The sequence below is a fragment of the Bactrocera tryoni genome, chromosome 1, assembly GCF_016617805.1.
Source record: "Bactrocera tryoni isolate S06 chromosome 1, CSIRO_BtryS06_freeze2, whole genome shotgun sequence".
Lineage (NCBI taxonomy): Eukaryota > Metazoa > Arthropoda > Insecta > Diptera > Tephritidae > Bactrocera > Bactrocera tryoni.
The window spans coordinates 62,362,426-62,385,299 of NC_052499.1; the positions used below are offsets into that span (position 1 = coordinate 62,362,426).

General features: G+C 31.9%; 1 protein-coding gene across 2 annotated transcripts in view; it reads left to right on the plus strand.

Annotated features, from left to right (window-relative positions):
* LOC120766782 (homeobox protein homothorax) overlaps nt 1-6,016 on the plus strand; it is a 320,231-nt gene extending 314,215 nt beyond the window's left edge. For both annotated transcript variants that reach the window (XM_040092474.1, XM_040092476.1), the window contains exons 13-15: nt 2,011-2,069; nt 2,802-3,668; nt 3,954-6,016. In XM_040092474.1, the coding sequence (XP_039948408.1) occupies nt 2,011-2,069; nt 2,802-2,962 (220 nt within the window). In that variant the 3' untranslated portion in view covers nt 2,963-3,668; nt 3,954-6,016. The remainder of the gene's footprint in view (nt 1-2,010; nt 2,070-2,801; nt 3,669-3,953) is intronic.
* The last annotated feature ends 16,858 nt before the right edge of the window (nt 6,017-22,874 follow it).

Genomic DNA, 22,874 nt, shown 5'->3' on the forward strand with positions numbered 1-22,874 from the left:
TTTAAATCATTTTTTATACACTCGCATATCTTCAAACAAAAAATTTTGCGTAAAAAAGCCTGCGGTTGCCAGAAGAAGAAATCTGTGACCGACAAGTAACAGTTATGCACCAGTCGTTGGTAGCAGTGCGTCACTCAGTCAGCCAGCCGCTGGCCGGCAGTTCATCTACCGATGTTAGGTTGCCTTGTTGTTGTACTTTTTTGTTTAGCAGATATCAGTATCCTTTGCAGATATGAGTGTTTTTTGCGCACCTACAGGCTTTTGGGGTAACCGCAACTAAAACGCATATAAGTTTGATAAAAAAAAACGTGCGGCATGTGTGAGTGTGTGCCAAATATCTCTGTCTCTCCAAGGCTTACACACAGCACTTTTTACGTTTTGTGCAGTATATGCGCGCTGGCAGTTAGTCACTTACTGTTGTTCTGGCAACCTGTCTGCGCGCCGCTGGCCTTTGGTGAGTGTCCCCAGCATATAATCACAATTGGCGGCATTTTCGCTTTTATCCTGAGTTCAAGCATAATCTGCCGTTTGTTGTTGTTGTTTTTACTTTTTTCTCTTCCGCACAATAGCAATCACATCAGCACTGGTTACACATATTTTTCGTTGTTGCTACAAGTTTTTCTTTTCTTTGTATTTTTTGTTGTTTTTGTTGTTAAATATATAATAATAAGCAATGTCCATTTCGCCATACTTATGGCGTACCTTATTATTTCGTCCAGTATTTATTACCAATAATCATAACAAAAGTCGCTGCTGCTACTGCTTGCAACCTCTGACTGTTGCACGGTCAAACAGCTTCCACGGCTTGCGCGCTTTCAATTGTGTTGGCTTGGCTGTCGTTACATTAAAGAAAACAACCATACTACATCCAGCTTGTTGTTCGAACAAAAAAATATAAAAAAACAATAACAATAATAACAACAAAACACTATAGCGGATTTAGTATATGTCACTTAAGTCGCGCACTTAACCCATTCCCAGCCTTTAAGCCCAAAGCCTAAAACCGCGCAGCGTTAACAACTGATCAGTCTTGCAATCATTCTGCCGATTTAGTTGGTGAATTGCGTGGATTGTGCGGATTTCATAAATAATTTATAAAATTATGCGTGGCGACTTTTTGCGCGTAGCTTTTTGCTTTTTTCCGCGTGCAACGCTTGTGGGTTCGTTTGTTGGCGGTGAGTGGTTTCAAGCTGCCGCACTTTTTAATTTTAATAAATTCTCACAATGCAATATTTCATCGAAGTCGGCTTTATTTGTACTTTGTTTGTTGTAGTGTTGTTGTTGACGCGATAGTTATTGTTGCGCGCAAACGTTTGCCAATTTAGTTGTAAAACACCGCCATAACTTAAAAGTAATTATTTTTTATTATTTGTTACGTCGATGCCGCCAATTGTGGCAGAGAAGTGGTGTATGGCTTACAGTTGGCCGCATTGCAGTGTGGCCAAGCGCGCAATCCAAACAGGAAGAAGGCTGAATTATTATATTTGTTGTGCAGGAATTTTTTTGTTAATTTGAAAAAATATTAATTCAGTTGGTTTGTGAATGTTGGGGTGGCATGTGAGAGGTATAACCATTAATATTAAAAGTCTTATTTTTTTTTATTAAAAATAAAATCGGAAAAACTGAAATAAAATTAGGATTAATTAAAAAAAAATTAATTTATATAAAAAAAATATAAATAACAAAAAAAACTAAATACTAAATTAGATAAATTAAATTATTAATTTTAAATAACTAAGAAAAATTATTAAAACATATTACAAAAAAAAATGTAATTTATATGAAAAAATTATAAACATAACAAAAACATAAAAATAAATTAAGTAAATTAAATCAGTAACTTAAACAAAAATTAAAAAATTAAGCATAATTAAAAAAATTGGAAAAATTAAAAAAAAAAAATTAAGAAAAATTAAAAAAAATGTAATTTATAAAAAAAATATATTTAAAATTTACTTTAACTTTTTTAAGTGTATAATTTTACATAAAAATTATCTTTTATCATTTCAGGTTTATTAACGCGAGGCGAAGAATTGTGCAACCAATGATCGACCAATCGAATCGTGCAGGTAATTAGAAATTAAAAAAATAATAATTCAATTAATTATCGGAAATTAATTTTCTAAATTATTTACATTTTTTAAATTAATTTTACCTAATTTTATTTGTAAATTTAATTTTCGTTTTTACATAATAAAATTTTAAAAAATAAATCTTTATATATAAGTAAATAAAGAAATTGTTTTATTAACTTGCAATAATTTATTTTTGACAATATTTAAATTTTTAACTATTTTTTAATTGTATTAAATTTTTTGTAAATGGTTATTTTTATTTTAATTTTGTTTTAAAAAAATTAAAATTAATGTTTTTAAAATTAACAATTTTGAAATGTACCCTTAACTTTAATAAAAAATTTGTATTATTGCGTGATAACTTATTTTCGAAAATATTAAAATTAATAATTATTTTTTTCAAATTATTTTTTTGTATAAATTTTTTAACAAATTTTTTTTTAGTTATTTTGTTATTAAATTTATTGTTTTCAATATGAAAAACTTTGGAAAATACTTTTAGTTTCAGTTTAAGAAGTATATTAATATTATATTAATTAGTAACAACTTATTTGCAAATTTTTTAAATATAATTTAATTTTTTTTCTATTAAATTTGTTTTAATTTTTTAATTTCTGTTTTTGTACTTTGAAAATTAAACTTGTTATTATTAACAACTTTTAGAAAATATCCTTTAGTCATTTCCGAAATTTTCATAATTTTCCTATTCTCTTCTTCTCCTTTCAGTCTACACACCACATCCGGGTCCATCGCCGTACGGTCATGACGCCATGGGCTATATGATGGATAGTCAAGCGCATATGATGCATCGTCCACCCGGTGATCCCGGTTTCCATCAAGGTTATCCACACTATCCACCCGCCGAGTATTATGGGCAGCATTTGTAATTAACCGATGTAGTTGAGAGTCAGGACTATAGTCAAAGTCATGGGCAATCAACTTTGGAGGTGGCGACAGCAGCAGAAGTAGCAGCAGCAGCAGCAGCAGCAGCGGCGGCCGCCTTGGTGTCCACACCAACACTATCAACATAGCAAAACAACAACAACAAATATGTAAACTAAATTAGTTAAAAAGCAAAAACCAACAAAAGCACCAAAATACTACTGAAAAAAAAAAACAAAAAAAGAAAATCAGCACACCATTATCTCAAAAATGCAAACAAAGACCACTCGTGCTAGCAAAAATTGCATTAGCGTCAGTGAAAAATCGTCTCTCAATCCCACAAGCAGCGGCAGCTGTACGCTACAACAACGCTTGCACAACTACTATTGCTGCAAAATGGCTGGCGAATACATCAAACCCCAAAAAATAAACAGACGTTACACTCATCTTTCAGAACTTTGACTACAACTTCAAATATTGCAGTGCAACCAGCTTTATCAACACACACCCACACACATCTGAACACTTTGCTTTACCAACGCCTATCGCCTCATGGACATACGTAATTGGACTTGAAGCCCAGCAAAATTTAAATCCCTAAAATTTTCATAAAATTTCATGCAACAAAAAGTTCGTAAAATTGAAGGGGACGCTGCAGTATTTGCTTAGGCCTTGAAAAACACCTTAGCCTGGTTATTTCGCCTCAAAAGTGTAAGATTTTTTAATAATGAACTATTTTAAATTAAGAAAAAATAATTTTTAACATTGTTGCTTTTGTCATTCTGCTCAAAATATAAAATAATTTCAATAACAGAGAATTAACATTTGCTTAACATTTAATGTTACCGCTATCACCTGATAATGTAAGACCGAAAATGATTTATTTTCGAAACAGTTTTAAATTTTAATTTTTATTTTTATAAGTTTGAAATAATTATTTATTTAGCGAAAAAAAATAATTAAAAATTATTTTTCAATTTGCTCTTATCTTTACAGCGCTTGAGTTCTTTAAGCGATTGTGTGTCGAAACCAAAAGCTGCAGCAGATCGTAACTAAAACTCTACACTGTAACACTAAAAGCCCAAAAATATTGAAATTCACAAAATTGCAGATAACAAAAAGCGTTTAAGTACTTAAAACAAATTGTAAATACTAAATATTGAAAAAAATGATCGAATTTCCTATGAAAATACAACACATTTGTTTACACACAACTTACGAACAGTTTTAAGCTGCAATAATTATATAATTTTCATAACTTAACAAAAAATGATTGAAAACAATACAAAAGCATAAGCTCAGTTTAATGATTTATTTGAGAATTGCGGCAATAGTTGTTTGATTTATACATTAAAGCCTACATTAAAGCCACTTCCATTTTTAAAGGCGAGTTTCTAAAATTTTTAAAGCTTTTTTAGAGCTTTTCCACAAGCTTTCGCAATACAAGATACCGCATATATGTTTCTAATTTTTATTTTTCTTATAAAATAGCACTTATAATTTTTGCAGATCTTTTTAAGAGCTTTTTCATAAGCTTTCACAACAATAGTTACTGGTTATACTTTTAAACAAATTTTAAAAACTTTTTCACAAGGTTTCACAACAGTAGATTTTGCATATACATATTTGTCGAGCTTTTTCAGAGCTTTTTCCTAAACTTTGACAGCCAGAGTTACTGCAAATAATTTTCTAAATTTCTACTAGTACTACAATGCTTTCTTCCCAAACTCTTGCAAAAATTACCGCAACAACTCTCCACTTATACCGTTACATACACTATACATATATCGCACACACATGCAGTCAAAGTTCAAATTTGAGCGTATTACGCAGAAAGTTGTTGATCTCCTTAATAAATGCGACTTAAAAGCAAGTACACGGTGTAACAGCATACAAATATGCATACATATAAAATAAAATATATGGTAACTGAGCAAACAAAAAGCACTTGAATGCATGCAACATAAAATAAAACAATGAAAATATTTAAACAAATTGTGGCAATATCAGTTAATTTAAATAGTAAAAATATACATACATAATAAATGACTAAAAAATAAAAACAAAAAAAATAATAATACAAATAACTACAAGCATATGTATAAATAGCTACTAATTCTAAAGTACATAGTAACATACAAACATACATACACATACACACTATTGAAACGATGATATTATTTTAAAAGCTTGAAATACGGCAAACAAATGCAAAGCGCAAAAAAGGCAAAGAAAATATGCAAAAAAATAAATACATATAAACTAAATTTAGCAGCAAATTTCAGAGCACACGAATTTGCAAAAACAAAAATGTGAAAATAAACTTTGTAAAAATTCATAAACAAATGCGTAAATTATTATGTAATTAGAAATAAACCAACTTTATATGTTTGAAAGAAACACAGCAGAGATAGCAACATGCAAAGCAAGGCATTCGCAAAACCATGCAGAGAACAAAAACAACACTTAACTGCGCATGCGTTGTAAGTTAAACACGCCCACTTTGCAGCTACAAGAAAAGGAGCGCTACACATATACACACACACGCAAACTAGAGGCGAATTTTACAAACATTGCTTTATTTTTGTCAGTGTAAACGCAAGTGTTACAGCCTGTGTAATTGTGCGCAAGCCAAACAACAAGCACGAAATTCAAATATTACAGCAACAAAGCATAAGCAAACTAATTAAGTCACGTTAAGTAAAAGGAAATTAAATTAATATATGAATGGATTTGTAAAAAAGCAACAACTGTATTTGTATGTAGAATAAAAAATTGTGTGAAAAGTTTAATATATACATATACATATGTATATAGATATTTATAGGCACTACTGACCTATAAAATGAGTATAAATTTAAATGGATTTTTTTGTTTGAAATATAATTAAGTTGCAAAAAGTGAGTCAGAAGCGTGAAAAACAGAACAAATTTAAAGTTAAATGCAAAAGGAAGTGAGCAAAGTAAGATATTAAAAAAAAGTATACAAATAATGCCTTGCACAGCTACACACAGAGAAGCACAAGCTGCGGAGTTAAACAAAAATACAAAAAAAAAAAATATTGGCAAATATGTAAAAAACAATAATAGTTTGTGAATTTCTGATTTCTTATTTAATTTTTTTTATAAAACTTAACAAATTTTTGGATTTTAAAAAATTGTTTTTTATAACTGAGTTTTTTATTAAATTTTTTTTTCAAATCTGAGTTCAAAGTAAGTTTTTTATAAAACACAAAAAAATATTGGCAACTGTGTACAAAACTAATAATTTTTGAATTTTTATTTTTTTTTGAAATTACTAAATTAATACCTATTTTTTTCAAAACTGGGTTTTTTTACGAAAAAATTTTATCTACTATGTAAAAAAATAATAATTTCTGAGTTTCTGATTTCTTATTTTATTTTTTTTATAAAATTTAACAAAATTTGTTTGACTAAAATTCCACAAAATTGATTTTTTGCAAAAATTGATTTTAAAAAACTAATTCTTTTTATTATAATAATGTTACTATGTTTATTTTCAGTTTTTTTTAATTGAATTTAAATTTTTTTTTTCAAATTTAAAAATTTTTCCAAAATTTTTTTTGCTCAAAGTTTTTTTTTACATTTTTTTTGAAGTTGTGCTTAACAAAAATCGAATTTTTCATAAAAGATATAAAAGTTTGCAAAAAAATTGTTAAAATTTTTAATTTTAACAAAAAAGAGACATTCTACTAGTGTAGCTTCTTATTTGTTGATGTTTTCTTTACAATCTCACAATGCAACAAGGCAAAGCATTCTTAAGCGCAAGCGTTAAGTTAAATGAGCGAAAAATGTTATGTACTATAAAATAATATGTATTTAAAGGGAACAAAAGAAATTTTAGTTTTATCTTATATTTAGTTAATGTTAAAGCTTAATTTTAGTTATAGTTGAATTCGCTTATGATTGCTTACAACAATAACAAAAAAAGCAACAAAACAACCCTTGAATTTCAAGTATGTGAGTAAAACAAAATAACTGGTGTTTGTTTAATCATTTGAGAGAGAAGGAAAGAAAGAGAGAAAGAGTATCCACAATCTTGCTTTATAATGTTTAATATAACACTTATGTATGTAAATTAAATTAAATCTTAGTTTTTAGTTTAAGCACAATAAGTTTGTTTGCGTAATGTACCAAGCCACTACTTTATGTTAATCCTTGTCCTTGCCTCCCGACGCCTTCCACATGCAACCCTAGAAGCCCCAAATATTGGCAGCTCAAGTTGTAAGCGCAGCTCAAAACGTATGCGTTTTTCTAATGTAAAAATATGCTTCTGAAAAAATTTAATTTTATTATGTTTAGTTAAAAAAACTAATTTGCATTATATTTCTTTCAAAACACGCAAAACAAAAACAATAACGAATTTTTCTTTAAGTGTTGAGTTGTGTTAAGCGCTAAACTCTTTTGCACTTGTAAAAAATTGTTTATATACACATACACACACATACATATACATATATATAAACTTACATGAATATGTATTTGAGTAATGTTTTTGCAATTGTTTTAATTGCTTTAATTTAATTACTATTATTACTTCGATTGTAATGATTACTGTCCCTTCTCTTTGTATGTAGTATTGTTTGTTTTACTTTATAGCAAGAAAAATATAATAATTTTAAAAAAGAATATTAAGTGAATACATGCGAAAAACCTATATACATAAATATATAATTTTAATTAATTTACTTATAATTATTTTACTATTAATTATTATTATTATTATATTATTAAAACAATTATTATAATAAAGAAATGAAGGATTTTAAAGAAAATTGAATGAAACACAAACACTTTTGGTTTTTTATTTATTTTACACGCTGGATTATTTGATTATAATGGATTTTGTTGTTGTATTTCGCTTTGCTTAAAGTTTAACAATTTTAAAGTATATTTTCCTTGATATTTTAGTTGAATTTTTGTTGTGATTTTCAAAATCGACAATTTGTTTTTTAGAAATCGGTGGGTTCAACAGCCTCTATGGGGTTGTTATTTAAGATTGTGTCGAAAATTTGAAATCAGTATTATGAATCAGTTCTATTTTAGCATTATGAAATTTGAAAAAATTCAGTTTCGAATTGCCATGGAATAGATAGATAGAAAGAAAATAAAAATAACTGAGGTTTTGCAGTGCAACTTATGAGCTATTGTGCCCTCTCCTTTATAGCACGTGATCACAAAGGCTCAGCACTCTGAATAATTCCACGAGGTTGTAGAGCGCGACTGAGGTGATGTGATACCTGTCTACGTAGATAGATGCTAGGGCCTTGAGCATGCTTGTACAAATTGCTGGGCAATCTAGAATCAGTTGTTCTAGAGTCTCCTGTTCCATGTCGCAAAACCGGCAGTTTGTGCAAGGCACTATGTCCATGTTGGACAAGTGTTTCATTGAGTCTGCAGTGCCCTGTATAGAGTGCTTCAAGAAAACGGAATTTGCCTCGGGGGAGATTGATCACATCTCTAAACCTTGCTAGGTTGTAATCTCCTAGTAGTAATTTAGCGCGGCTCATTCCTGTTGTCTGCTGCCAGTGCCGTTCTCTTTCCACTCTCTCCACCGCGCGGAGTAACTCAGTTTAGGTGTGAGGCCCTGCGGCAATGCCTGGTTCTGGCCCCATCATCTTGGAAGCAGCCGCGGAGCGGGCTAGTTCGTCGGCCAGCTCATTGCCGGCTATCCCTTTATGCCCCGGCAGCCAGATCTGGTGTGCGCGGTTGCAAACTGATAGGTAACCACTAGTCTTCCTATACACTGATCCAATAATAGCGATTTGACTTCAAAAACTGAGATCGCTCTTTGTGCAGCTTGACTATCGCTGAGTATAGCGATATGCTGGTTGCAATAGTTTTTTTGAGATTGATACGACTAAGAACATAAAACGTTACTTTGTCTCCTCGCCTACAAAAACCGGTTTGGGTGGCAAAAATTGCCCTGTTATGAACATAGTATAATCAAAAACGTTCGACGCTTAAAATATGGTTGGATAACTTTAGACGCCAAACAATAGTTTTTTGTTCTCAGTTAGATTTCTCTTAAAGCATTGGCAAACACCTTTTTTTAACTGCTGAGTTCCTTCAATTCTGGGTTGTCAATATAACCCAACGATCAAGTGTGCAGGAATGAGAAATAAAATCATGACATATGCGACGGAATGCGTCATTAAGTTTAAAATTTTATCTACAAGATATTACAGAATTACAACAGTAAAGGTCTAAACTGCCTCGAAAATCAAACCGGAATACTAAATTTAACTTCAGAGGGGAGAAAAGAACTGCTAACTGTTCCCTTCAGGATTTTTACTGAGAATATCATACCAAACATTTCTTTACAACTCCTAACTCCTAAGAAATAAGATAGATTTATAAGTTTTAAATTATTAGTGCATGGAGGAAGACGTAACCTAGAATCCCATCAGAAATGTCCTAATTTGAAAAGTAAAAATTGTCTTTGGACCGACGCTAACCTGTCAGTATGAATTTGGTAACTAGGGTCCCATACAACAGTATGAAATAATTTTTAAAACTTGCTTTCAAAGGAATTTTAAATTAATTAGGAAGGAAAAAACTTTTAAATTCAAGTATTGGCTGGATTCTGTTATATTCATGGAGAAGAATACGACATTTTAATTTTTCCACCCTCTTTGCTTAGACTTTGTTACTTTTAAGTTTTTCAATTAATTAGTTAGTTATGTGATTAAATTTTTATATTCTTCTTTTACCTCACTCCTCTCTCTATCTTTCTCCGCTTATCAATTCTAATAAATATCAATCATGAATCACTGATTCAGTCTTTGTTTACAGTTTACATATTTCTTATACTGACTCGCTCTCATTCTATTAAAATCTAATATTAAATGTTGTTGTACATTGTTCACTTCCTGATATGATCAACTAGCATAGCATAGAGTCTACTTAAGCCGTTATATTTATTGAACTTTTCCTTTCTACTTTAGTACTAGCGCTAGCAATTTATTGAAAGCTTTCCAAGCTGCTCGAACTGAACTTTATGTAAACTTAAAGATGGAAGTGCGTTAAAACACTGCTATTGATATTGAAACTGAATGAAAACGATATACGTAAATTGAATGAAATTATAGCTATTTAAAATATAATTAAATAAATTAGTAATTACACAGATGTGACATGTTTTTTCTAAGCTTAAATCGTGTGTACCTTTTTATATATACATACATTGCATACATTGAAAACGTACTTAGACGAAGTAGCAGATGCAAAAAAAACGCTGTTAATAAAAATTTAAGGGCAAGCAAAGTTTATTTAATTATGCTAAACTGATATTTCGCACTTACAAGTATTTTATTATACTAAAAAATAAAAAAGTATATATACATATATCTATGCAATATATGCAGAGGAAATAGGCACAGAGCTTTCACACACCCACGCATACATATGTATGACTATAGATGTTACTTATGTACATACGTATTGCTAATACTATATTGTATATTGTAAAAAAGAATTATTTATTTTTAAAATATGTGTAATTTGGCTTTTGTTTATGTGTTTTCAACATGTTAGAGCAAAATGCTTTGGAAATATTTTTGCTACACACACACGTATGTATGTATACTCCAAAGCAAATTAAACGTGAAAATTTCGAATTTTGAACTTCAGCAAGAAGTGTGATTTCTGTTGAATATACAATCTCAAACATTTTTGGCTAATGAATTATTATATATTATATATTTAAAAACAAAAAAGGCATACAATCAAGCAAATGTATACGACTTTCTATGGAAACAAAAATATTTGAAAATATTATACGATTATTCAATTTATTTATAATTAAAATAAGTACCAAGTATGTAAATTGCACGAACAAATACGCGTTAGAATCTAACATTAATGTACTTTTAATATTTCAAATTCTACACCACTCCCATACGATTTACGCAATACCATATATACATGTATATATACTATATATATATATATACATATATTTAGTGTAATAATGTGGCAGCAACAGCTGCTGCATGCAAAGCAGCGGCAACTCAGTTGTAAGTGTAATTAAGTCATGCATACATACATACAGACATATTGTAAACTGTTAGCAAAACATACATAATTAAATGAAATTGAAATTGAAATAACAAAAAATCGCCTTAAAATTATGTATACGAAATGATGAAGGTAATGATTTATAAATACGAAATTATTGAAAACAAAATATACAGTTTTTAAAGTAAGCAGTATACGAAAGCATAGCGATTGAATTGAAGTTTCCAAAACCAAGTGAAAATTTTCATATTTTACTGTTGATTAAAATTTGTGCGAAGTTGAGTTGCTGCTCTCACTGAATTTTCATAATGCTGCGTTTACATTTAGTAACAACTTATTAGGAATAATATTGCGCGAATGCTGAAATATTTCATGTGAAGAATCAAGTGTAAAATATAAAATATAGCATATAAAGTAAAGCACGTCTGCAAATTGCTAAGGCCTTATTTTTCAGTGTTGCTGTGCTAAATGTAAACATGTACTTATTTAGTTGACGAAAAGTGTTGTGTATTTTAAAAAGCTAAATAATGGATATAATAAGGTAATTTATTATTAATTATTATTTTTGTAGACATTTTCGAAATAAATTTGTACACGGCCAGAAGTTCGAATATTCTTCATACATACATTTCGGAAGATCTTATTAATTTTCCTTCCAATTTTAACTGTTTTCTACAGCGATTAATGATGAAAAATTAAAGTTAGTAAGAAAATTTTCTTGAAGCTATCATTTTGATATTATGTAAGACAAAATGTTAAAATTTCTTTAAATTTTAATTTATGTTAAAGTTAAATTGACAGATACTGTGTAATGCATTATATATACTATATCGCTGTAATCAGTATTGTTCTTTTGCTTTTTTAATGCCATAAATCTCCGTGAAAGTATGAACTTGACATTAAACTGTTAAACTTACTGTCACTTTTAACCCATGTAAGACTTTTTATGCTAAAATTAAATCGTTAGATACTGTGAAATATATTATATACCATGTATATAAGATATAGCTATATTTATTATTGATCTTTCGCTTTTCTTCAACCAAAAATCTCCTTTAAAAAATGAGCTTGACATTATGTCATACAAACTGTTAAACTTTCTATCAATTTTAACATTACATATGTGCGCTTCAGTTGAACTGTTAATTAACAGAAAACGTTAAAAGTGATCGATGGTTTTGTAAGAAAGCATGCAATTTGCAATATTTTTCTATGGTTTTGTACGAGAGTAAGCAATTTGCATTTAGAATACAAAGTTGTAACAATATAAGCACAAGAACACAACTTTAAAAATAGTTTCCAATTCAGTGTCGCATACAAAGTTTAAAAAACTGGTCGAAATTTAAAAGCTTTCAAGTTAATGCTATATTTACACTCTTCCAACATGTTGCTACAGAGTATAATAGCTATTTCACATAATTTTGTTTCAAAAATTTCGTTGTTTCAATATTTTACAATAAAAAAGAATGTGAAATAGAAAATAAAATGTAATAAGAAAACATAGAAAATTAAGTTAATGTAAAGCAAATGAAAAACTAAGTTCTTAGAAAAGCTAAATAGTTTAAAAAACTATTTGAAAAATATAAAATGATTAATATACATGAAAAAAGTTGAGCGGTTGAGACAAAATTTGACTGAAAGCTGGCAAAGCGATATCAACTATGTGTAGCAAAATATGAGTGTGCTTGAAAAAAAAAACAAATAATAATGCTAAAACACATTAATTAAAATAAATTTCGAAAATTAGACAGCATAAAATGAAAGCTACCGATTAAACTTTCACAAAAAAAAAAACACATTAAAGCTTTCGCATACGCATCCATAACACTGCAGTTAGGTACCATTCAAGTTAAGTGTAAATAGCGGAAGGAATAGAAAATAAATGCTTAGAAGTGTCAGACGAAGAAAGCTGCAAATATTGAAATGAAAACTTGTAAAATAAATAATACATGAGAGAAAGCATAGCGAGAAAATTGCTTTACTAGCGAGTCACAACAAAGCAACAAAAAGGAGAAATGTTTATAGCTATTAACTAATAAAACAAAAAAAATTGAAGTGAAAGCTCTTTAAAGAGCTTTCGCCTGATTAATCTATTATATGTGTATTGTAAATTTGAGAAATTATTTTATAAATATACTTATTATTATATGTTTAAATGTAAGTAAAGCAACAATATAAATATAAATAAAATTATTAACTAGCAAACAGTGTAAAAGCAGAGCAACCAATGCTTCAGTGTAAAGAAAAAACTGCAAAAAATACAAAAAATGCAATGGAAAATGTATAACTCAAAAACCACTAAAGTAACGTATAAACAAAATACCGAACATTTTCAATTGTAATAAGTAATGGAATTATAATAATGAAAAGAAATTATAATTAATAACTGAAACCAAAAATAAATGCAAGAAAATTAAAGTAATGAAAATTTAAAACACTGTATTTTTTCTTTGACAAATGCCACCAAACTGCTAACTTAATTATCAGCAGAAACTTTCCTCAACTCAGCTCGGAATGTAATGTTCGATTGGCATCGCGTTACGCTGAACCGCGCGCCATGTTCAAGTTACCCATTGTCAGGCGCTGTTATATAACCCTCCATAAGATGAAGCAACGGAAAAGCTTTTATCCTCCGTTATCCTCATGCTCACTAGAAGTTGTCTCCTTACTTCTACGCTCCTGCAACTCGTTTCCCATGCCGTTCTTTACTTTGTACATTGAATGTTATTTCTTGGTTCGTTCGCTCCCTGTCTGTTCGTCGTTTCAATTTGTTTGACAATCATTAATCACTCGATGTGCGACAACTTCTGCACGGTTGAATGCTATCAGCAGACGACGCGTCGGTTGATGGTCTGCCATTACCGTTCACCAGCACCTCCACCCTTTGTGACCCGATTCGTTTCGTGTGCTTTGTTTATGTGGTTCTGTTATGCGGCACAAGTTTTCTCCCGCTCCAGAAACGTAGTTTTGTTTACACTGTTTTAGGTTTTTACTTATTTATGAGAACTTTGAATTCATAGCCCGAATGCGGTACGAGCATTCGTTAGAAGCTATATATTTGGAGATCTATTGTATATTCGTAGCGCTTATTCTATTTAGAAAATGGTTTATTTCCATTTAAGTTGGACAATTTTTAGTTAAGGGTGCATCAAATAGCAGCAATATGCCTTGCTATTAAGAGTATGGTTATCCAGGACTAGAAATACTAACAGTATAGAAGCTCCTTTGTCAGTTGCACCCGAACTTAGCCCTTTCTTACTTTTTTATATATGTACATACAGGTTAGGTTAGGTTGGGTTAGATGGCTGATCATAGATCGCACGTGGACTAGGTGTAGTCCTTTGAGAAGCCATTGAAAATATAACTCCCGTGTTCGGATACATATGTTTAATATAAATACGAAAATGGCAGCCAACAAGTTTTCTTTTTAAATATTAACATTTACTGATTATGATATGAGAGAATCAAAAGAAGAAGAAAGACTTAATGTTTCGTATTGTTCCGAAAAGATTTAAACTGTTGCGGTCTTATCACCAATCATTACGATAATAATATTTAATATATTTTCAGAATATCAGAATATCCCCGAAATTTACTTCGAAATGCGCGTTTTCTTTCCTGGGACCTTTGCAATTTGAAGGCAGGAAGAGCTCGCTGGGTATCTAATCCGCAGAAGAATGTATTGAGTGAAGGCGTTTAATGCCTTTTGAGAGTAGCGTATCCAGTTGAACCACGTTTTATGGTCATCCGTTATCATTTATGGATGTTTCGTCCGTAACAATCATTTTTGAAAGATCTTCAGGTTTATCTTTTCCAGCTGATACAGAATTCTGAAAACCACTTATGAATGGCTACCTACCAGAGTTCGGATAAGCTTCTAAAGGGTGTTTTTTGGAGTGATTCATTAGCCATTGATAAGATCAAAATCCTTATAAAAGTTGTTTGTGGCTTCTATGAATAGGAGGAATGACTTGTCATTATTTCTTTAAAAATAAATCGGTTTAATAAAGTGTTTGTGAACATGCCTGTTACTGATGTCGATCTTCAACAAAATAAAGGGATTATTTTTTATTACAATATAAAGGGTATATATTTGGTATGGGGTAGTTATATATATAGCATTTCTGTTTTTCTATACTTATTGAATATAATAATAAAATGAATATTAAACCCACAAATACACTACATGATAGTTATAAAAAAGTGATCAGTCCTAAAAAGCAAATTGAAAATTGGAACTCTCTCTTCATCATATACTTAAGTTTCTCAAAATAATGTCAAAACCATTTCAACCGACTCACTGATTGAGTAAAGCACCACCCGCCTTATAAACCCAAATATATGTACATAAACATCACTGACGCCAACAGATAAAGTCGAAAAAATATAAATTTAAAACTCCAAAAAAATTTGTAAGTTTTGGAAATGAAAAAATGTCAAAAGTATCCGCGTCACATTTACAATATTTGACACCCCATATTATGGGATTTTGACGCGTTTTACGCTTATGCCGCTTTTCTCTTGAGCCGATGCGCCGCTACTCACGTGCATAGCGGATGTGGCGGGTTTTGTAATACGGGTACGGCATTGTTGCATGCTGCACGTTGCACATATGCGCCGGATTAAACTATTATAAAATTGTAATATTTATGAAAGCGCGTGGCTTTATTTCTGCCAAACCCTCCACATGGGTACCCTGCAAGCACATGCAACAACAAATACAAGTAAACATACAAAAGCGGTAGAAAGTGTTGCATAGTCACGACCAAAGGGTGCGAGCAAGAATACATCGAAGCAACAATAGTAGGCAGGTGTCTATGGCGACATTACATAACTACAAAGATACGTACATATGGGCACAATATAACAATATATAAAAGGCGGCGTGGAATCGACTTTGTGACAATGTGGCGCATGTAGCAAGTGTGTGTGTGTGTCGACATGTGGGGGTGCGCTAAACTCGAAGCTTGTGTTGGGCGTATGTGAAATTTCATATTCATATGTAAAATAGCGTTAATGCCTGTATGGTACCAATAATCAACAGCAACAACAACACTAACAGCGCACACGAGAGTTAGTGCACATATGAGTACAGCAGAAGAAGAAGACCAGTATTACCGCTATGTTTAACAACAATAACGAGCGCATTATGAGCTTCAAAATGGGCAATGAAAATAAATTAAAATTTCTTTCTTCCATGTTTATGCTCGTTTATAGGCATAAAGCGGGTTCCGCGCATTTTTTGTACCCCGGTCTTTCCCCGCCACCACCGTAGTGAATTTCACGGACAAAACAATGGACCAAATGCAGACACCTAAATGCCCGTCAGGGAGGCAACGCTCTAAAATAACTTTTTTTTTCATTTTAAGCGCAACATTGAAGGTGCGCTATCAGGAGGCCGAGTGGGGGTTGAAACTCTCACTTTTGCATTTTCACAAGCACACTGATTTATACATCAACAAACACATATTTATATGCATGAACGTATGTATATATGTATGTAGCAAGGCAAAGCCCTCAACGACGAGATGTTAATGGGGATTAGTAGCCATTGTGTGGTTTCTTACGGTTCGGCCGTTCACCCACCCCAGCGCCGTTGGCCTACGGCGTTTGTTTGTTGTGTTTTTTGAACGCTTTTGTCGAAATTTTGGAAATTTGCATAAATTGACAGCTGAAAAGTGGACTGAAATTGTGCATAATGGCTTGTAATGCGGTAAACAGATCGTAAACGTAATTGTTATTGGGTAGTAAAACTTTTCCAAGTCGAGTGGCGGAGTGAAAATATGTATATGTATGTGCATATACTCTTAAGTTGGCGAGTGAAATGTCTGTTATTGTACATTAAATACATATAAGCATGTATGTATGTTTGTGTATATCTATATACTATTTTAGTTGGACACAGTTGACATCGCAGACTTCAAGTTTTTAATTTATTTATCCTAAACAAATATGATATTAGCAAACTAAATAAGTGAACAGTTAAATTGAATGTTTGCACAGGATAGAGTAGTATAGGACTGAGTGATAATAACAATATTTTTTGAAAGCAATATGTTCCTCATACCAAAATTTAACCATAACTGTATTGGTTAGCATGACTATAAACCGATATATGTATATACATATTTATATATTTTTTAATGATGCAAATTTTTAAAATTTTAAGATCACCTGACAATTTGTATACAATATAATTTTGACTGAAGTATTATGGAATCAAACATATTAATATTGGCAAAACTTCTTTTCTAGCGACAGCCGCCATTATGTACAATATTTCTAGCCACGTCGATTTAAAAAACGGTTTCGAGATAATCGCGGCACAAACCAGTGCAAATCTAGTTACTTACTCATACTTATATGGAATTTGAACCCAGCCGAACGTTAAAAACACTTATTGGTAATAATTCAAATCTGCTCTGAGGAAACATAAAAATTGATTAGATCCAAAAGTAAAGAGTCATGACATTTTTTTATCGATAAATTTTGATTTATGAGTTAGCCCTACACAGCAAATTTGGTTGTTGTAGCTTAAGTGGTTCAGGAGATATCTACATTAAATTTGTTAGAGGGCGGGGCCACGCACACTTTTTCAAAATATTTTGTCCACAGGTGCCCCTTGCTACTGCGATCTTCTCTACTACAGCTTATACCTTAATTTAGTGTTTAGTTATGGCATTTTATGGCATGAATCTATGAACTCGAAAGGAACCTACATACCAAGTTTCATCAAGATATCCAAACTTTTACTCAAGTTACCCGGACGCACGGACGGACAGACAGCAGAACCGGATGTCAACTTTTCCCGTCATCCTGATCATTTATATCTATCTCCCTTTATTTTTGGTGATAGAAAGCAGAGCTACAAACCGAACAGATTTTTTAATCGAACCGCCTCTTTTTACCGAACCACCAACCAAACCATTTTTATTTTAAAACGTAAAACCACTCAAAAAAATGGTTAGGCTTGTTTCAAAACGAAAATCTGCAATGAAGTGTTTAAGTTAAATAATACACGACGTGCTTAAGGGGGTATTCTACTCTAGAATTTTGAAAAATTCGATTTTTTTCATATATTTAAAGTTTAGACCCTTAAGAACATATCCTCCAAAGAATTTTTAAAAATTAAAATTATTTTAAGAGCTACACTTACTTTAGTGACGCAGTACGTAGCCCGGTTCGGACGTATCGAATTTTTTAAACGTGTTTTTCTCGAAACTACTTTTTTCCGCACGGTACCGGCATTATTTCAAGCTCTATTCATCCGATTTACTTGAAATTTTGTGTGAACCTTCTGTAAGTAGTCCTTTATCGTGCCTATAAGCATCGTGTCAAAATTTTTGTTTTTAATATTTTAAAAAAAATCAGGAATTTAAAAAAAGCGTAAAAAATGATTTTTATTCACAGGCAGTCGCCATTTTTCAAAAAAAAAATTTTCGTTTTCTTTGAGGTAGGGACTATAACAGCATCCTTACTGATTAGTTTTTGCAGATCACCAGGAGAGTCAGGATCAATGTCACCAGATGCGCCATTATTTTTTTTACGCCTGTCTCTGCCCCCTCCCCCTTAAATTATTTTAATTTTTAATATTTTTTTTAAATTTTTTTCCGTACTCTTAAGATCTCAATAAAAACACCATAAAAAAATGGATAGTAAAAATATTAATTGCCTATTTTTTACGACACTTTAAAAATTACCTGAGATTCATGCTTCTAGAGTAGAATACCCCCTTAAATATATGAAAAGGTGTAACGAACTCTCTTGATTTTGTGAAGAAAATTGATTAAACTCACTGCAAAATGAAATCCGTATGAGATATACGACAGCATTAACATAGTTCAGCGAATTAAAAGATCGCGGCTATGCTGGCTAGGTCATGCCGAACGAATGGATGAAAATAACCCAGCTCTGAGAGTACTCGACACAGTACCCGTCGGGGGAAGCAGAGGAAGGGGAAGACCTATACTCTGTTGGGAAGATCAGGTGGAGAAGGACCTGGCTTCGTTTGGAATCTCCAATTGCCGCCACATTGCGAAAAGAAGAAATGACTGGGCCGCTGTTGTTATCTCAGCTATAACCATAACCGCGTAAGCGCTGTCTGCGCCAGTAAAGATGAAGAAGAAGAAGAGGCTAAATTTCGATTGAGCATTCGTAAGATCGGATTGGGCAACTATATCATATCTCTCGTACATCGATTATTCAGATATTTTAAACTTCGCCTTAAAAATCGATGGCTCGAAATGGGTTTTAGACTAGCGTTCTTCGATTAATAATAATCGTAGCATTGTTATTCGAATAGTTGATCTGCTGCGAGTGTTTGAATAAATGAAAATTGTTTGAAATCCAAGCAGCTTTTAATTTCTACCGGATACTAATGACAATTTGATTTCGTGATTTCTACGAGACCATCTATCAAAGAGCCAATGTATTGATTTGTGTTCCCTCGGTTGGCCTTATGCTATCCATAATGGTCCGTGAGGATGATTCTGGTTTAATTTGTATACGAATTTTATACTTAATTTAATGTGAATTTGTGTCTTTATAGTCAATACAATGATTTTTTTTCTCTCTGGTGGACTTTATACTGCATATATCAAATATTATATGAATGATGTTGAGAGAATAGAATTATGGTAGACTAATACTTTTGAAATTTTAATGTGATATTTTAACAAATTTCTTGGTAATGGGATAAGTAAGTGAAGGTCGAAAAATTCTCACTTGTTCATAAAGAGTACACCACTCAATTTATGTAATAAATAGCGAAGCTTCGCAGCAATCAAATCCCATTTAAAGGTTAAGTTCATTCCAGTGAAAATAATGGAAAGAGAACGGTTGATTAAAAAGGAAAATATGATATATCAATAAACATTAAACATTTATTCATTTTGAAATAATTATTCAAGCATTACATATAAGCATTACTTAATTTACCAATTTGCAATGCAACAGAGTGAACTCATTTTAAACTGAAAGCAAATGTATTGTTACATTTACTCTTCGCTTGCCACATGACTGCAGAACAGCTGGCGCTCAATGAGTACTCAATGAATATTAAAATTAAAATAAATTAAAGGCAGACGCGTGAAGATGACCACAAATGGAAAACATATAACGATTGCTAAAGGTCACGAAAGGATAATTGGCGTGCAGGGCAACGAGCCAAGAGTTGGCCATTGAAATGACAGGCTTGGCAGCGGATATTTTTATAATATACATAAGTACATATATTCAGTATAGCGTGCAAGATCGAAAATAATTATGGCAGCATAATTGAGGAATTTACGATCTGAATTTGAAAACAACATGCTAACATACAAGCCTGTACAGCGGTGTGTTAGTGTGTGAATTTATGAGCCCCTATGTTCAAAGGTGGTCAGCGCGACAGCGTGCGAATGCCGCTTCCGTTTCCGTGTGGTCAATACACACGCGTGTATATTGATACATTTTTCTTAACAGTTTTCTGTGGTGTGAATACTTGTACACGAAAACTAATTTTGAACACTTTAACAGCATTTGCTCGTGTCTCACACATATGCTATCACACCAACAGCTGTTTTACTCGAAAAGAATTCACAAGAATCGGCTAATGATGACATGCGGTATGCATGGCTTGCTGAACGCTTCACACCTATACATATCTACGAACGTAGAAAATGTAGTGTTAAACTGCAATAATAACTTCGAGACATACCCTGCACTTATTAACACTAATTAGCCAAGGTGTTGGTGCACTAATGGTTTTTTAATCATTCGCTAAGTGTTCGAGGTTTTTATAATAACTAACGACAGTACTTGTGGGGTATACACATACAAACGTATGTATATAGGTATGTGTACTCACTGCTCATATATAATGCATTGTTGTTTTATGCATTAGTGTGAGTATTCTGATTTCCACACCTGACTAACTGAGCCATAATATAAGTTGAAATATATATTATATAAAAGGAATTGAGGTTGGATCGTAGAATCATTTAGTCTAATCCTCTAAAGCAGTTCATGACAAACATACGATATCAAGTCAGATAATGTCTGGATAATCAAGAATATTATTTATAAATCTGTTGTTGCAAATTTAATAAAGTCATATGAAATATCTTCAATCCAGGCGATGAGAACTCTCACTCAAATGTGAATTTGAACAAACTTGATAAAACGATCAGATTGGTGGCCCATTGAAAAAAAGTACAGCTTAAATCAAAATCAACTTCATGTGTAATAAAATTGACGTTTTTTTTTTGCGCAATTTTTGATTTTGCAAATTTCATTTTACTTTGGTCAGTAGATATAATGATCCAAAGAGCGATGCTGGCGGTAGCGTAGCTTCCAGTAGGGCCACCCATGCCGGTAAGGTCGATGGTGAATATCGAAGCTAAAAGAAATCCACAACGTATCAGCGAAATATTGAGATTATATCCTATCATTTCATTTAGCGAGGTCCAGATACTTGTAGACATAGACGTTTTTACTTGATTGAAGATCTCTATTGATTGTGTAAATAATCTTTTCGGTCTTTCGCCGCCGTGTTCCTATCTTTTTAATTATTCATCTCGGTACCTGCCGCAAATCTCGCGAATTGGATGCTTGCCGTTCAGCAACATTTATTTTAATAGCGGTGCTCATCTTTTTTATGCGATTGAGGTCAGAACTTCGTTGACTTAAAACTACTTCTTTGTGGCCTTGCTATTAAGTTCGAAATCTTCATTCTGTTGTTATATCCATATCTCTAATACTTTGCTATATACCATTTGACCCATTACGCCTTCGACCAATTTGTGAAAGAATATTTCAACTCATGGGTTTGTGGCGCTTTGCTTTACAGTGTTTGTTCTAAATCTGGGATTCCGTATTAGAGGGGTGCCAGACAAAGTTCCTAGTATCCGAATTACCAAACTTATCCATTTTGTACTCGTCTGACCACCGTACGTTATGCAATTTAGCCACGAACCAGGAGACATGCTTTGGTGCTTATTGTAAAGACTAATTCCTTTAACAACATTTTTTATTTTCGTGTGAAGTTTGATCGCTATTTGTCAATTATTGTGTGCTTGACAGCTGTTTACGACGAGAAAAGTTTGTTTGGGAATTTTTACCATAAAAAAAATGAACAGCAAGTTTGCTTAGAAATTTGTGTTTCGAATGAAATCGCAGATACGGAATCGTTCGAAATGTTGTAGAGGTAAATACTTTGGAGAAACCAGCTTACTCCTTGAATCGCACAAGACATTCAGCGAATGTCGTGAAGTCAACATTAATGACAATAGTACATCGAAAAACTTAAAGAAACAGTGCTTGAAAGTCGTCGTGTTGGCATATTTTGTGGATTTGCTGAATACATTTTGGATAATGTTTTGGGTATAAGCGGTGGTATGTTTGCCAATTAAGATCAATTTTGATGTTGCGTACTATATAATTTCTACTTACTTTTATAATTTTGTGAATGTTATATATTTTTGTGAAAAGTAAAATTAAAGGTATCAGAGACCTCGCAATAAATTGTTCCGTTTCTTAATTCCAGTAAGGCGCAACATTCTAAACATTTATACGGATGGCTCGAAAATGGAGTTGTTGTGGCAGAGAAAAGCAAAAAAAAAAGAACAAAAAAAAAAACTACTTTTTTGAAAATGTTACAACTAAGCGAAAAAACATCAAGATAAGGAAAAAATTTAAAAGGTCATAAAAAAACTGACACATACGAACGCCAAACCCTTTGAGGGTTTTACTATAATGACCTAGTACCATCTCCGGAATTGGAATTTATCACCCCCCAGACAATAATCCCAAAAATGTTCCACAGTGTATTGCGACTACAAAGTCTGCTAAAGGATGACTTCTCCTCATAGACCTTGTATTGTTTCATATTTTGTGCGAT